A 17,713-nucleotide genomic window follows, 5' to 3' on the forward strand; every position below is an offset into this window, starting at 1 on the left:
GGTCACACAGAAGCCTGGTGTGTAAACACTGATTTAATAAATTTCCAAACTCGGTGCCTATGGTTGCTGTTTCTTACAGAGTTGCTACTGCAGTCGTTTAAGCAGCTGCTAATTAATGGACAGTAGGCTCTCTTCTACAGAAGTATCCAGGTCCCTTTGTTGGCTGTTTAGTTTCTAAGAGTATCCCTTGGAAAATGCCATATCTTTAATATTTGGGTCTCACGATGTGTCAAGGAATTCAGTTGGGAGTAGAGGTGTCAGAGAGAAAATATTAATGTCACTGCATGTGGGAGGTTATTGATGGAGTCACAAGGTTCTAGAAAGCTGGAAATACTGAGTAACAGGGTTCTAGAAAGGGTAGAAATACCCACTTTTTGGTATATGTGCTTCTTGTTGAAAAAATATTTTATCCATGTTAACTTATTGATGTTTGTAGAGTGTCTCTAAGAAGTTAGTATCCGGGGCTCTTTCTTAGACTGCCGTAGACCCAAGGAAACACTTGGCTGATCATGTGCTCTGAGAGGGGGTGTGGGGGTGGTATCCAAAAAGGCAACTGCCAGGCTGTGCTGTCCCAAGCCAAGATCTAATGTCTTGGGCAGCCAACGTCACCTCTCTTAGCAGTTCGTGGGCAAGTCCATTTGGAATATGCCATGTGCCAGAGTCTGAATCCAGGTACAAGAAAGACATTGACAGTTTGGATGGAGCCCAGAGTGAGGCACTGCCATGATTAAAGGCTCACAGGCATGACATTTGAGCGGGGGCTCAAAGAACTGAATATTTACAGCAGGGCTCAGGGCTGGATTATGAAGCGTGGACTCTGGAGTTTGGGGCTGCATCCCTAAACTACCTTCCACATGACTGGCAGGGAGAGAACCAGTTCTGATCATCCCGAAAGCCTGGGATACAGAGGGTACCCTTGTGCCCTGTCTGCCTTGAGTTCTGCAGAAGAGCCAGCCGGTCACTGTCTCTTCCACCCCTCAGAGAGACATTGTCAAGTAGCACCCTGGGACTGGAATTTGATAGGTTCCCATAAGACTATGGAATTGGCATGGCTTTCCCAATCAGGACACTCATATCGAATGATGTAGGGAGCTTTTACCTAATAAGGAGCCACCTGGCTTTCTCTCAGGTGGTCTTGCAGGTCCTGCAAGGGGACCAATGTGAGTCTTTTGAGAAGAACACAGACCTACTCTGTCACCAGTCTGAAGCCCTCAGATTCATCCCTTCTCCCTACCTCTCTGGCTTGTGAGTCAGGGTTTCTTTATCACCTTCCTATGCTGGACTCTGAGGCAACTCCATGATTGTGCAAGGGTCGGGGTCAGTGGCATCTAAGCAAGGCCCCTGCCCTGCCCCATTTCTAACCCTCTGCCTGTGCTGTTAAGAGGGATCCAGCCTTCACCCCAGGGCTACCATGTGGCATCCTGGTGGAGAACAGTGATCTTGGCTCTGCTCAGTAGCAGAAGCTCTGTTCGGCAGTTACAGCCACGGCATATCATTCATTGCCCTTGTTCTCAGGTGCATCCTGGGACAGCTGCCCCGCCATCTGTTCTTTAGAAGGGCATGGCTCTGAAGTGCCTTTCCCCACTGCCTAGTTAAGTTCTCATAAGATGAGAACATTAGAACCTCATGTGAGCGGACAAGCTGTGGGTGGGAGTCACAATAGCTTAGTTTTACGTGCGCTTCTTATCTTTGGAAAGTCTCAAGACATTTACAAACAGCAACTTGGAGTCCTTGCTCCCATGTCTGGAATTCTGGGAATACCAGGAACATGTGCCATTTATTTATCTCCCCATCAGGGAGGGGAAGGGACAGACCCTGGTCCCAGTGAAAACACACACTGTCCACATATCTGGGGGCTCAGAGAATGAAACAAACAGCCTTAGGAACAATAATAGATCTGACCCAAGGGCTTCTTGGAGGAATTAAATTAGCTAAGGCAGAGGGCGTGGCACACAGCCAGTGATCACCACTGTTGGCTCTAGGTGATTACGTGGTACTCTGGGGACTGCAGGCTCCTGGTGGGAGGATGGCCACCTCCCAGTGAGGTATGACATCGTGAGGCTTACTGGTTGGACTTCTTGACCATGTAGGTTCTCCTAATGGAACCTTAAATCTAAGACAAGGACACACGTTTACAGGCTCCTGAATACCAGCCTGCCTAGGGAAAGCTTTCTGAATATTAATTGTAGGGCAGTTTACAAATCCTGTCCATTCTTTGCTTCCACCAACTTCCTGGGTATTTGAACCCAGGCTGTGTGCATGCTAAACCTGTTCTGGCCATGAGCTCAACTCAGATCCAGCCAATTCCATTCATACTGCAAGTATCAGGTGCTTTAGTCTGTGATAAAGAGCCCTCTTTCCTTTGACTCTTTCAGGTACGAAACCAGCACTGGAGCCTTATTATGGAAAGCGTGGTCCCATCAGACAAAGGCAATTACACCTGCCTGGTGGAGAATGAATACGGGTCCATCAACCACACCTACCACCTCGATGTCGTTGGTGAGTTTGCCTTCTGGCTTGACTCCTTTCAAACCATAGCAGCGAGATTTTTTTTCCTTACAATGAAGGAGAATTGGCTTGTCTCCTTTTTGTATCCATAAGATGTCATCTGAGAAAGTCTCGTCTGTCGTATGACTGTGTTCTGTTTCCTGGGTAGCCAGGTTTTATGGGCTTGGGGGAGTTCTTCTTGGTCCCTAAGCATTATTTTTTTTAATCAGGTAGATGTGGTATAAAACATTTCATTTTGGAAGTTAAGATTACTTTGAATATTCTTGGTACGTGCAAGGGAAACTTTAATTATGTTTGTGTGTGTCTGTGTGGATATGTCTGTGTGGATATGTCTGTGTGGATATGTCTGTGGATATGTCTGTGTGGATATGTCTGTGGATATGTCTGTGTGGATATGTCTGTGTGGATATGTCTGTATGGATATGTCTGTGTGGATATGTCTGTGTAGATATGTCTGTGTGGATATGTGCTAGTGAGTGCAGGTGCTTTTAGTGGACAGAAGAGGGTGCTGGGTTTTCTGGAGCAAGAGTTCTAGGAAGTTGTGTATCACCAATGTGGAGGTTGGGAACAGAACTCAGATCCTCTGGAAGAGCAATGCGTGCTCTTACCTGTTGAACCACCTTTCCAGCCCTGGAAAATGTTGTTTTTAAAAGAGAGGCAGCAAACATTGGTTAAAGAAGGGCAACTTATCACAAAGAGTAAAGAAACAGTTAATTTAATGATTGAGTCCCTGTCTGGTTAGAAGAAAAAAGTCAATGTCAGAAATGGTCCTTAGGTAGCTCAATGCTTATTCCTGGAAGACATTTCTCCGAGCAAAGGGAACCACCTATGTTTGAGACTCACAAATAGGTTTTTGTCACAGTGCACCCATAAGCGGATCATTTTCATTTCCCATCTTAAGGTTACACAGCCTGTAGTTCCAGAATGGGGCATTTCTTCCCAAGTTTTACTGGTTATCATGACTTTGTATCATGACTACTGATGAGATTTGATTGGCTGCTACTTAAGGTTTTTTCTCATTGTTGCACAGAATACTTAACAAAAGCAACTTATGGAAGGAAGGGTTCATTTGGGTTCCCAGTTTGAGTCCATCATAGTGGGCAAGGCACCTGGCCACACTGAATCTGCAGTCAGGAAACAGATGAATACTAGCACCCAGGTCTCCTTTCTCTTTCTTGTATAGGACACCTAATTGGGTACCCCCTTTTGGGGTGGGTCTCCCCACCTTTATTAACTTTATTAACTCCTGACAAACTTGCCCAGAGGGTTGTCTTCTAGGTGATTCTAGGTCCTGTCAAGTTGATAGTTAGGGTTTGCCCCACTGTTCCTGACAGGAGTCTACAGCTGGGGCTCCTCTATGTCACAGAATTGGTGGGTTCGAATCTCTTCCTGTAGGAGCTTTCTGTGGTCTGACTTGTCAGACACAGTGACACTTGTCTTCTTCTCTCTTCTTGGTCATTTCTTTGGGTTACTCTTATGTGTGCAGATTGATGACTGAGGAGTCAATCCATTTTGATTTCTCCCGGGTGACAAGGTGACACAAACAGATCCACCCACTGTAAACACAGACTCTGCTACATCATTTTGTCTGCATGCATGGCCCTGGGTATCCTCTTACTTGTGGATATTTCTGTCTCTTTCATAAGATGCAAACTGTTTGAAGGGAAATTCTGCAAATGCTTGAATGACCCAAGAACCAATAAAAGCCTCCCTCAATACAGGATTAAATAAACCACATAGATTGGTTGAATTGAAGATTTAGGTTGACTAAAAGTTAAACATTTTACTGTCTGGTTAAGTGAGGTTACACTCACAAAACTTCCTTTCAGAGCATAGCATGTAGTCCTAACTTACGGATGGGTGTAAACATCCAATGTCAAGAGTGTGAGTTATTCAGGAGCCGTAGTGTGAAATTTGATAGGGTACCGTGTAATATTTATCCTATAACTATTCATAACAGAGTATCAGAGCCTTCTTTTATTTCTTACTTTTTTGGGGGTGTGTGTTTCGAGACAGGGTTTCTCTGTATAGCCCTGGCTGTCCTATAACTCACTTTGTAGACCAGGCTGGCCTCGAACTCAGAAATCCACCTGCCTCTGCCTCCCAAGTGCTGGGATTAAAGGCGTGCGCCACCACCGCCTAGCTTATTTCTTACCTTTTATTTATTTTTATTTTTATTTATTTTTGAGATAGAGTCTTTCTGATGTAGCCCAGGCTAGCCTTGAACTTGTGGTGTAGTTGAGGATGAACTTGAACATTCCTGGCCCACCTCTGTCCTCATCCCTGGTTTGTGTCCCCCACTTTCCCATCCTCAGATACTGAGGGCTGACATTAGGCAGCTACTCTATCACCGAGCCATCTTCCAGACGTTTTTGAAAATATGTATATTATCAGTTGAGATGAGATCTTGTTAAGTTGCCCAGTCTCAGGTCAACGTTTCCATCTTCTTTCTGCCTCAGCATCCTGACTGGTACCTCCTCTTAAAGACCTGCATCACCAGACCTGGCTTTGGTCTTGTTTCTTATAGAGACATTTGTGGTATGCTAGACTCAGATATTTTAGTAAACACACACACAGAGGAGTGACGTGTGAGAGGATTTCTTTTGTCACAAATGGCTCTAAATCCGTTCATCAAAGAACACATGACTTGGGATTTACTTCAGGCTGCAGGGACAAAAATCTGACATGGACTGTTTACATTAAGAATGCCAGATTTGGGGCTAAAAGTTCTGAATACTTAAATTTAAAATTAAGTAATTTATTACGGAGAGAAAAAAAATAATTGTTCTGTAGGAGTCCTTTGGGATTGAAGCCTAACACAGGTCTACAAATTATTCATGGTTGGGGCCATTCCAAGAATTGAGGAGTCAAGGCAGGGCCACTGTCGCCCCAGGGTCTTGCTTACAGCAGGTTTTAGCTTGAGTTGTTGTGTTAAACATTCAAAAGCCCCCCTGCCCCACCTCCCCTTTGAGCTCTCTGGCAGCTCATCCCTGTGAAAGCTCTGAAGTCTCTCTCCTAGTTTAGGGCTGGGATTTGAATGGACCTGCTGAATAATGGAGCTGGGCTGTCTAATGTTAATCCCCTGGCAATCAGTCTTGCTGAAAAGAGCATATGATTCAGTGGTGTGATGTGGAGGGAGCGTGGAGTGTATGGAGTAATGCAGAGAGAGGCCTGATTATGTCACAAGTTTGGGAGATCGCCCAGCTCAACCCGGGCCAATAATGACACAATGCTGGTTGGGAATATCCATTAAAGCACAACTCCAGTGATTTTTTTTTCTAAGTCTTGAGCCTTCTTTATAAATACTCAAAAGTCAGTGGAATATAAGACATTTTCAGTAAAGTTCGAGGTGTGAAATTTCCTCTCTCTCTCTCTCTCTCTCTCTCTCTCTCTCTCTCCCTCTCTCTCTACCTCAGCGTGCTTTGGAGAGCTTCTAATAAAATGAGAAGTGAGTCAGCCAGAGTCTCATAGAGACTTACAGGGCTGGCAGTCACTCTGAACATCTTGGCAAGTGGAAACAGAAAAGATTCAGGCGTAGGCAACAAACTCCTGGTGGCCCTGGAGCCCAAATGCTCTACTTCGCTATGTAGTAACAGGGTCTCAGTTGCCGCTGTACTTCACAGAAAACTAGAAACGGTTGCCAGAGAACTGAAGGCCTGGCTGTTGCTGCACTGCCTCTGTGCTAGCTCCGTCTGTGATTCAGGTATTGGTAGGAAGCATCAAGACTGAACGCTCCACTCCTGCACCCCCACAAAAAAGCCGTGAAGCTGTATGATTTAAGTGATGCTCTTGTGTCCTGGAATAAAACAGCGGGTCATTGTTGTGTGCGAGGGGATAGCTCTAGCCTCATTAAAATTGACACTATTACTTTGCAGCCATTTACAGCATAGGAAAATTAGCACGAAGCTCCAGGCCTTGGTGACTGTGGCAATAATAAAACAGCCCGCCAGGTAAATGGCTACAGGAGGCAGTGAGTCTTCAGTGTGATTGCTCAGTGGGGATGCTGAAGCCCTTGATCTGACGGATGGCCCACCACCGCCAACTGGCGCCTAGAAGTCATTAACTCTTTTCAACATCTCTTGGGTCTGACACAAGAACCGAGGCTCTAGCATGTTAGGAACAAATACAGCTTGGTGCAGCGATAAGAGTAGCCAGCCTAATGTCAGAAACATCTGGGCACCAGGAGAGCTGTCAGGCTCTCCTGAACCTGCAACATTGGAAAGAAGATGTTTGTCTCACTTGTTTGATGGCCGTGTTAGTGCCTTAAAACTGCTGTAACAAATGTCCCCACGTGGATTACTCTTTAATAACTTTTGGTAGTCTCAACTGGAAGAAGTGTGTCTGTGTGCATTTGTGTGTGTGTGTGTGTTTATGTGTCTAGGAGTATGTGGATGTTGGAGGTCAACTGTTGTGCTAGTCCATAGGAGTCTTTTGGTCCCTCCTCCTTTTCTTCACAAGGTCTGTCACTGCGACCTTGAACTGAGCAATTAGGCTAGGCTGACTGGTCAGTGCGTCTGTGCCATCTCAGCTCTGGGATTGCAAGCATACATCGTTCTGCTTGGCTGTTTTACATGGGTTTGGGGGAACCCAACCCAGATTCTCATACTTGAAAAGCAGGTGTTTTACAATGACTGCGCCATCTCCTGAGCCCCACAAGTCTTAATTAGGCAAACTGGGTGCCATCTGGGGACCAGTGGGTGAAGTTCTCTTTCCTGCTGACTTGGCATCTTTGGGTAATGCTGTCATCTTAGACTGGTTTGGTTGCTTGGCTTGCAGAGTATCACAGAGCCTCCTTACTCCTCCTTCCATCCCCCACCCCATGTCAAGGCTGAGGAGATCTGGGTCCAGCAGGGTTTCGGTGATTTGTACAAGGACTTGGAGAAGACACTCCTGTAGGCCTTTCAGGCAAGGGGGAGATGGCTCAGTAGGTAAAGCACTTGCCAAGCAAATGGACTTGAGAACTAGAGGGCAGGAGTTTGGGTCCTTAGAACCCAGGTACATGCTGGGTCAGCATGTCATTTCCAGCCCTGGAGGTTGGAGACAGGACCCTGTGAGTAGGCTAGCTAGTGAGATTGGCTATGTCTGGGAGTTCCCAGTTAGAAAGACCCTGCCACAAAGAATATGGTAGAAAAATAAATCAAGGAAATGTCTGATATGAACCTCAGACTGCCACAGGTACATACACGCTTGGACCCCCCCCCACACACACACGCAAGGATACATACATGTATACATACACATATATATGAAGAAGTGAGGGTTAGTATCCTTCTTCACTCATGTAGGCCCTTCAGCTCTGAATTATGAGCCTTTTTTCTTGCTAACCGCTATACTTCTGTGTTCCCAGAGACTATTAAATACTTACTGGTGATGCCTGATATTTGGTATGGTGGGGTGGGGTAGGGTAGGGGGGGAGTGCAGTGGAGGTATGAACAACATGTCTGATCCCTTATTAGTTTAAATACATTCTCTGGAATCTCATCTCCCAACCCAGGTGTGGTATGGTTAGGGCTGCCATTTGTTGTCCTTCACTTCTGGCAGGGTGGAGGTGGCGCAGCCTTTACCACCAGTCCTGCCCTGGCTTGTCACTGGCAGGCCAGAAAGACACTGTTGGCTAGCCCTTGACACAAATCCTCCACAGCTCAGCTCTAGACGTGATGTGACACAGCCTGGCAGCATGTGCCGGGTACCTCAGGTGTGGATTTAAGAAGAATGAAGTCTTGCTTCTTCTAGGCACAGACTGTTCAGCCCTGCTGTGTGGCTGACCCCTGGCCTGGAGCCTCTGGCAGTCTCTAGTGAGAGGAAGAAATTGCACAAGGCATCGGTTTGCTACTTGGAAGCTGGAATGACAGAGGCTTCTATGTAATCTCATAGAAGTGAGGAAGGGATTGGAGGAGCCTGGTTATCCAATGTGGGACCTGGAATAGTGTTCAAGTCCTTGATGCGATAGTAGGGGCCAGGACAGGGGTGTGGCTCAGTTGATATAGAGCTTGCCTAGAATACATGATGAAGTCCTATGTCTGACCCCCCCACCCCCCCACCCCACATTGCATATAACCAAGTGTAGTATGGCATATCTGTAATCTTAGTCATTCTGGAGAGGATTAGAAGAAGTCCATGGTTATCTTTGGCTACAGAGTCTGGGCCAGCCTGGGCTATATGGCTATATGGATAAAAATAAAGATGTGGTGATAGGATGTTTGGTATTGAATCATTTAGCCATTGAGTTCATTATAGAAACTTCCACTAGCAGGATCTCCTTGATTTCTGCTGAGAAAGATCTTATACGAGTCTTAGTTTCCATCTCATTGGCTTCTTAGAGCTTGATGTGACCGGTGTGGGGGTGGGGGGAATCTTGGGTACAGAATTTAAATGACTTGTAACCAAGATCTAGAGGTTTTACCACTGAGTGCTGATTTTCCTTCCATTCTTGCTTGTAAGCCTTGTGTTCCTCCGGCACCAGCCAGGTTTCAGCACAGAGACCCTCAGAGGCCCTCCAGTGGTTTCCTGGGCTCCAGGCCTCACCTAGATCTCTCTGCGTTTCTGATCTTGCTGCCAGCAGACACTATCCCATTTCTTGTTGTAGCTTGACACCATGCTGGAGCTGTCTCTCTCTGCCAGCTCTGGACTTAGCAAACCTAGCCTCATCACTTGGATGAGCTGAGGGTTAAGGTTGTACGCAGGTGATAGTTCACAGAGAGAGCCTTTGCGAAAGAACACAGAACCCTAGTCCCAGAGTAGCAGTGTGCAGGAAACACATCCCTGATTGATCTGTGGCCAAGTCTACCTTCCAAAGGCCCACTCTTAGGGACTTACTTTTGGCAGCCAGGCCACAACCCCTAAAGGCCCTTTCCAGCCCTCAAAATAGTGCCACCAGCTGAGATTCAAGCATTCAAAACAGGAACCTTTGGGGGCCATTCCTGATTCAAACCACGATGGGCGACAACCTGCTTTGCTTGTTGCACCCAGCCAAGAAAGAGTTGCTTACAAGAACAGGGCTCTAAATCATGGCACCGGGCGATCTGCATGCTTATTCTGTGCTTCTTCACCGGTCTCCAGGCCGAGACACACACTCAGCCTAGTCCTCATTACGGGGGTGCTGAGGCTTAGTACTTTCTTGATGGGGATTTCAAAACTCCCTGGGGTCAAAGCCGGTTAATGAGATTTCATTACTCCAGAGAGGCTCCACATTCCTGCCTTACCACAGGGCTTCCAGGGGCAAAGACTGGTCGGCGGTCAACTGCTTCAAAGGAGTTGCTTCCCTGGAAGAAGTTAGCCCTCGCAGACAGCTAGCGGCTTGTAGGCACCAATCTGGTAGGGATCTCTCAGTGCTTGGTTAATAGTCTATTTTTGCTCTGTTCCTGAGGACCTTCAGAAGCCCTTTGACCTACAGTTGAGGAAGGAAAGTTATCGATTCCTCTCAGTTCTGGCAAGTGTGCTGGTAAAGGTGACCGACAAAGAGGGCTAATGTTTGGTTGGCTGTCTGATCTTTGGCATGGAATCTGCAATAGGAGCTCGGGAGGATGTAGAAGTGTCCTGGTTAGGTTAATGCCCTACAGTTCTGTGCGAAGATGGTCTTTTCCTGGGACTGTGCATAGAAAGTGCAGATGGGAGCAGGTAGATAGAAAGCTACTTAGCTGCACAAAACCTGGGAGCAAGCTTAGCTTGAGGATGCGTTCGTGGATCGCAGCAACAGTGTGCGGTAATGGGCCCCTTGGGTTGAACATGGCTAATCTGCAAATCCAGTCTCCAAAAATGTCTTAATTCTCTGATTTATTGTATTGTCAGTCAAGGATTGTCCTGTTACAAGTTTCAGATTTTGAAGAATTCAGGATTTCAGGGTTTTAGAATTACAGATGGCCAACAAGTAAAACAGATGCACGCATAGCCTGACATCCAAGAAATGCTCTAACTTGAAGCACTTCTGGCCCCAAGCATTTTAGATAAAATGCATTTACCCTGTAGCAGAGAAACTAGTTCATGTGTAATTTATATTTGAGTTTAGGGCATCTTAACATATTTCAAATTCTGAAACAGAAAAACTAGAGTTTTTAAACACATGTGTTCATACATCTTGATTAGCATCTGCCTTTTTGAACTAAAGGGCCAGGTGAATTGAGTCTGATACCAGCTCTTCTTAGGAGTGAGTATGGCACCATCTTCTTCCCCTTGTAAATGATCCGTGTAAGTTTTTGCTCATAGACTCCCTTTCCCTCAGAGAACCCTGCTGTCATGACTGAGTTCATCATCTTCCTGTTTGGTTTTTATGTCCACAGAGCAGGAGAAAGGAGAATGAGGCCAGGGTGTGCTGCTAACATAGGAGATTTGATTTGGAAGGTTGTTTTACTAGTGTAGGTTTTACATAGCAGGTCCAGAGCAGGAGGCTGTGGGAGGAGGTGACCAAGGACATTGATGTTGTCACATGGGGATGGTGTTCTGTTCTTCTGTGAAGAAAGAGGAGGCAGTGAGGAAGTCCCTGTCCTGATTTGGAGGGAGACGTTAGAACATCGTCTGTGTTGTGTTGTGTTGTGTTGTGTTGTGAGGGTGAACTCTGTCTTGTTGGTGCAGTGTTTGGGATCTGGGTGATGGTTCTGAGCCTCTCTGCTATTTGAGTGCACCGAGAGCTACATGTAGTCTTGAGTGTCTCCCAGTTTGGCTCTAGGAAAACAAACAGTCTATCCTTTAGCTTCTCGAGTGGTCTGTACCTGAGGGAGACATTTCTTGTTTGCTCAGATGTGCTGAGAGTTTTTCCTTCTGCTTGATCCACCCCAGGAGCAAACCCAGGCATCCGAGGGATTAGCATGAAGCTTTCCGGACTTCCTCCAAGGAAGGCTTTTTTAAATGGTGAAAGTTGATAACGAGAGTCAAGTTGTCCTGTGTCTACACATACCGGTCTTTTTCAGTTCATCCTTGTGGCCCATGTGCTGCTGACAGAGCCATAGCATGTCATCATATTTAGGCTGTGCATACCCTCTTTTTCCATTACAACATGACCATGACAAGCTTGGTGTACATCTCTTTATTGGGCACCTGTGTGAATACTTTTCTAGGACGTATTTCTAAAAATAGGCTAGCTTGATCCTTTCCGATAGATATTTGCATAGCATTTGAAACCCACAGGGCATAAAATTTTGGCTTTGGGGGTTTCCCAGTGATTCCCATTTTGTTTCTTTGCAAATCCCATGAGAAAAGATAGAGTCTAATCTGGAATTCAGCCTTTCTGACAAGAGGATGTGTTTAATGCCTGAGCAATTTAAAAAGAACAAAACCTTGTCCAGCACATTTTTCCTGTGAGGGCAGCCCGGCACTGCACACACCAGCTAAAATCACACATTCCTGAATTGTGCTGTTCCTTTAGGCTAGTGGGGTGCAGGGCTCTATGGTGTCCTGCCCAGTGGGGTGGATCTCAGCTGTGTTTACCTCTGCTCCTCAGGAGGGAGATTGTGGACATCTGACGTCTGAATTGACATCAGCATCCAAAGGCCAGTGTGGCGGGGACCTTGTGTAGACTTGGTATTGAAAGAACAACTGTCATTTAGTAAACGGAACAAGGTAGTACACTTCACTGAGAGGTGGGTTTGTCACGACCCTAGGAACAAATCACATGGATTCAACATTATTGTCACATTTCCTGTGTCCCCTTAAAAAAACAAAACAAAACAAGCCCCCCACCCTCCCCACCCCCAAAAACCCCAAAGCTATGGTTGGGCTGGAGGTGTAGCTCAGATGTAGAGTGCTTGCCTTGCATGAATGAAGCCCCAGGTTCCATCCCCAGTATCGCAGGAACTGGGTGTGCCAGTATAGGCCTGTAATCCCAGGAGGAGGCAGAAGGATCAGAAATCTAATGGTCAGCCTTATGGCCAGTTTGAAGCCAGCCTGGGCTACATAAAACTGGCCATTTTAAACTGTTTTTGAAGATCTAGTTTAGTGATATTTAACACACGCAAAACGTCATTCTTGTCTGTCTCCTGAATCTTGTTTACCTCCCAAGAGCCAAGTCCCCTGTAAAGAAAAGCAGAGGCCCTTTCGAATCAAAACATGACAGAAGAGTTGACAGTGCCGTCGTACCCCTGAAGCCAGGGAACTCGAGGGTGTCTTAAACATTTGGGGTATAAATGACACCAAGCTCAGCTCCTATAATTTGCCTAAGAAGATCTAAATTGACAACCCAGCAGGTAGAAGGAGCTCAATTCCAAGCCAGTCATCCTCTGTGACATTCATTAGGGTATTTTGCTTTCACATGTTTGGGTCTTCCCAGGCCTGAGCCGGGCCAGCCCTTTGCTCTGTCTGTCCACGCCAGTGAGCAAGCACAAAGGAATTAGTGCTGTTTTGCTTTGAGCATTCTGCATGGTGTACCCTTCATAAGTCACTCTGGAGGAGAGACAATTTTCTCTTCCTAGACAGCCTTGCTCTTTAGACTCTGCAAAGGTGTGGGAGAGGGCCTGGGGTGGGGTTGGTTGGAGGCAGCCAGAGCCCCAGCCTGATTCTGTAAGACTTTGCATAGGCAGGTGTTCCAACAGGAGGGATGGCTACCCGCTGCAACAGGACTGAAGATCAGAAGAGGGGAAGACGGTAAGCCAGGCACTGCTCAGTGGTTAAAAGTGCATGCTCTTCTTGCAGAGGACCCCAGTTTGGTTCCTAGCACCCATATCAGGTGGCTCACAGCTGCCTTGAACCCCAGCTCTGGAAATTCTAAGGTCTCTGAGCTCTTAAGTGCCTATACTCCGTACCTCCCTAACACACATTATTAAGAAAAAATAACAAACATAAGTCTTTTTTTAAAAAAGGAATGCAGAAGCAGGGAGAGGTTGGGAAGAGGTCAGGCAGAGGTCAGGGAGACAGCTCAGTGGGCTTGGTGCTTATTGTGTAAACATGAGACCATGGGCCCGTGGGGAAAAGCTGGGGAGGCAGAGACTGGAGGACCTCTTGGTTTTGTTGACTAGCTAACCAAGTCAGCTGATAAGTTCCCCCATCTGTAAGATCTCAAAATGAAGGGGGGGGGGGGCGGGGAGGCTGGTGAGATGGTTCAGTGGTTACAGGCTTTGCCGTACAACCCTGATGACCTTAGTTTGACCCGTGCAACCCATGTAATGTGGAAGGCGAGCACCATCTCTACATAGAGCCATGGCAAGCATTCCTCACATACAGTGCACATACAGTAATAAATAAAATAAAACTAAGGCAGCCAAGGGAGACACACCCAAGGATTGACCTGGCCTCCACACAAGAGGTGTGAACCTGCACACACGGGTGTGTGTGCACACAAACGAAGACAGAGGAAAAGAGAAGAAAGGGAAAAGCCATAGAGAACCCTAGGTCTAGTGGTGCATACCTGTCACCCAACACTGGAGAAGCCAAGGTAGGAGGATCATGAGTTCAAGCCCAGCTCAGGCCACAGAGCAAGACCCTGCATTTCCACAGTAAATAACTCAGGAAGCAGAGACAGACAGATCTCTGAGTTCAAGGCCAACCTAGTCTATATAACAAGTTTCAGAGCTAAGGCTATGAGGGGTGTGGGGGTAGAGGAAGGAGTGGGAGAGAGAGACAGAGAAAGACAGAAGACCTGGTTGGGGCAGACTGACTAAGCACTAATATCCTTGCCCTGGCACCAACAGTCCTTCTGAAAATACAGTGCTCCCTTGATCCCTGCTCTGCCTTCTCTGCTGATCATTTTCAGTTCCGACCGTCTTTTGTGACAATATGTAGAGGTTGGGAAAAGGTTAGGGGAAACAAAACAAAACTCAGAATCCAACTGGCTTGAGCCTGGCCAGTGCGAATACGTCCGCAGAGGCCTGACAGGGCAATGAACTCATTTTGCTAATTGTATAATGAGCATGAGGCCTTTAGCAGGTTATTGGGCCCTGAACATCAGTGGCTTTGATGGCTGCCTCTCCTAATAGCCATGCCTCACCAACTGGTTTAGTGTGTTCTTGTTAAGAGAAAAGTCAGGCGGGCTTAAAAAAGACTTCTCTCTTGTTTTTACTTGTCTTGCAAATCGCAGAATGTTCTTTCTCTATTCAGCCCATTGCAGTTGCTAAGAAACCGCCATTTTGGAAGAAGGGCAATTATATTTTGATTTCAATTTAAGGATAGAGCAGGCGAGGTTATCCTTCAATGAATGGGTTGTCCAAGAGGACACTGGCTGCTTCCAGGGCCTTCCTGGGAACTCAGCAAGGTTTCAGTCTCACTGCCAGAGAAAGTAGCTTTCAACTTTTGGGAGGGGGGTAAGGAGTGGTAAGTCCTGCTTAACTTTTGAGAAGAAAAACTCAGGAGACTGAGGCATCAGGCTGGAAACCAGGGCCCTTGACTTGATTCATTTATAGGTGCGATTCAAGAGTCCTGCTCTCTGATCCCTGAGATACCTGGTTACCCACATCTGTAGACCAGAGGCTGCTGCTCTGTTACAGCAAAAGTTGTAGGTCTATCTTATGCAAACACATCATTATGTCCAGAGGAGTCCTGACATGTTATAAAGTTCCAGTGGTCAATTAACAAAGACTTAGTCTCTATCACTCAGGTAGTCTCCCCTCCCCTCCCCCTCCCCCAGCTCCATAATAACCTTGGAACGAAGGGAGCTCTTGTCCTTTTCCCCTCTTTGGCTGGGTCTTGGCTCCCAGCTACAGTGCAAGGCTGGAGAGTCTATGTAGTCTCTCAGCAGTGGTGGAGTAGACACTTGAGGCAAGGGGGCCAGAGTGAGAGTGAGAAAGAGAGAGAGAGAGAGAGAGAGAGAGAGAGAGAGAGAGAGAGAGAGAGAGAGAGAGAGAGGCAGGAGGGCATGTATTTTTTTTTTTTTAAGCACTCCAGGCTGTATTTACTAAGCATTTATTCAAAGGAACCTCATTCCAGAGCTGCGGGCCAACTGTCCCATCGGCCATGGCCCCACCCTTTGGACTGCTTTTCCACAGTGTCTTAATTTGAAATTCACACAGGGGCCTCAAAAGGCTATTTGAAAGCCCCTCCCCCTTCCTTCCCCTGCCTTTTGGGTTCACGGATCAGCAGCCTCTAAGTCCAAATTGTAACCATTTTCAAACCGCAGTGCAGAAGCAGAGGTAAGCTGTCCGTGGGCTTAGCCCCTTCCTCGTATTTATTTCACTCATTTCCCTGGAAAAAGAAAAAAAATGTGTTTTCTATAATATCTGAGAGTTCACCATGCTATAAGAGGAGCTTGCCTCTCTGTAAATCCTGCCTGCTGGAGGAGATGGGATTTTTGTTGTCACGTAGAGGAGCTGAGCCAGCAGTGGGCTTCAGTCTCTCATCCAAAAATAATTCACAGGCCTAATCCCTTTACTTCAGTGTGCTGTGAGAAGCTGTGAGAAGCTTCAAACCTGTGAGCTTTGATGTGCCTGGGGCTAGATGAGGTTCAGGGGAGCTTTTTGGAGGACGTCATTCGGGGCCTCACCCTCTTCTCCAGTGCCCACTGGGAAGGCTGTACAGGGTGCCCTGTGCCAGCGTCTCCTCACCAGCATCTGATTTACTTACACCCCAGCTTTCCAGGAGTTTTCCATGCACTTCCACTAACTTCCTGGTGGCCGTTTTTTGTATCCGCGCCCCCCCCCCACCCCGACCCTGCCCCCCGTGACAAGGTCTCACTATGTAGCCCATGTTGACATTGAACCTCTGTCCCTCTTGTCTCGGGTTCTGAGTGCTGAGGTGCTGCAGTCATGGGTGCTGCACCCCAGCCGTGCTGTTGTTCAGGGTCTGTTGACACCAGATCGATGGCTGAGGACAAGATGGCAGATGCTGGCATCCTGGGGCCTTTTCCAAGACGTTTCAGGCCTCATTCTTCAACTTGTTGAAGGGCAGAGACTAAGGTTGCAAAGGAAATCAAAGCCTGATGTGGAGAAATGAAACATGAGGCCTACTGACTTTTTAAAAACATTTTAAATAACGTTCTCTGAGGTTTCATTTTATACTGAGCGCAGCTGTAAGAAGTTTGGGAAGACGGTGTAAGGTTTCTGTTACACAGCAACTGTACTTGCAGTTTTTCTGCCCAAAGTGAGAAAGAGCTGACAGGGGAGAGCGGGTAGTTTGGAGGTTATTTTGTATAAGGTGAGAAAATTTGAAAAGATGAATTCAAGACTGCGAGCTGTAACATAGTTCAGTATGCCATAATTTGCAAACGCAATGACACTGAACCATTGCAAAGGTCTCTTTTTTCCCTTTGGGTGAAAATAGTCCGGATAGCTTGGAATAACTTAATAACCGGAGCTCAGCAGCCCTTTGACCACAAGGAAAACAAGAGTGCAAGCTCTGGACCAGGCCCTGCCAGTGTTACCCCCGCAACAGATTCCCTGTCCAAGGCTGGTGCGGGAGATGCTGTGTTCTGAAAGCACTCCTTGTTCATGGGCAGTGTTATGACGTGTGTAGTGTTTGCATGTGAGATGGTTTATTAGAAACAAGTATGGCTAATAAAAAAAAGGCTTGCAATGAAATTCCATAGATCTGGCTCAGAACCTTAGAGATTTTGTAGTACTTCTGTTTCCAAGGACGGTTACACTGTCCATGCATGCCCACGCGCACACGTGCCCTTGCATGCATACATATGTAAAAGCATGTTTGTGAGTGCAAAATTGGAAAAACCAAAGCAGGGAATGAAGTGATAACTAAGATTCCTTCCCTGGGGCTGGAGAGAGAGCTTGGTGGCAAAAAGAGTGTTTTGTTCTTGCAGAGGACCCAAGTTCAGTTCCTAGAACTCATGGTGGGTTCTCAGAACTGCATGTAAAACTCCATTCTCAGGGGATCTAGTACCCTCCTCTGGCCTCCAAGAGCTGCATTCATATGCACACACATGAACAGACATGTGCAAACACCCAGGCGTGCACATGCACACGTGTGGAAGCTAGAGGCAGGTGTTCTTAGTCACTGTCAACTTTATTATTTCTTCTTTTAGGCTGGAACTCACAGATTTGTCTAGGCTGGCCTGTGAGTTCCAAGGACCTCCCTTCTCCACTTCTCCACTTCTCCAGTTTAGGTTTCAGTCATGTGCTGTCCCACCTTGCTTTTTAAATACATGGTCTAGAGAACTGAACTCAGGACTGCAAGCTTATGCAGAAGGTTCTAGATTAACAGAGCCATCCATCTGCTGAGCCCTGCACCTCCTTCTTTTATGAGAAGGAAATGACCTTCTTGGTATTTGACAGGTAGAAATGAGCATTTTGGTGAGTTTGTCTGGCAGTAACCAGCCCAGAGGTCAGCTTCTATCCTG

General features: G+C 46.7%; 1 protein-coding gene across 15 annotated transcripts in view; it reads left to right on the forward strand.

Annotated features, from left to right (window-relative positions):
- The window catches only part of Fgfr2 (fibroblast growth factor receptor 2), a 104,373-nt gene that overhangs the window by 44,332 nt on the left and 42,328 nt on the right, over positions 1 to 17,713 (forward strand). For all 15 annotated transcript variants that reach the window (XM_021169071.3, XM_021169066.3, XM_021169069.3 and 12 more), the window contains one exon: positions 2,376 to 2,499. In XM_021169071.3, coding sequence (XP_021024730.1) covers positions 2,376 to 2,499 — 124 coding nt within the window. The remainder of the gene's footprint in view (positions 1 to 2,375; positions 2,500 to 17,713) is intronic.

This window comes from Mus caroli, unplaced genomic scaffold, assembly GCF_978045245.1.
Source record: "Mus caroli unplaced genomic scaffold, Mus_caroli_1 scaffold_8, whole genome shotgun sequence".
Classification (NCBI taxonomy): Eukaryota; Metazoa; Chordata; class Mammalia; order Rodentia; family Muridae; genus Mus; species Mus caroli.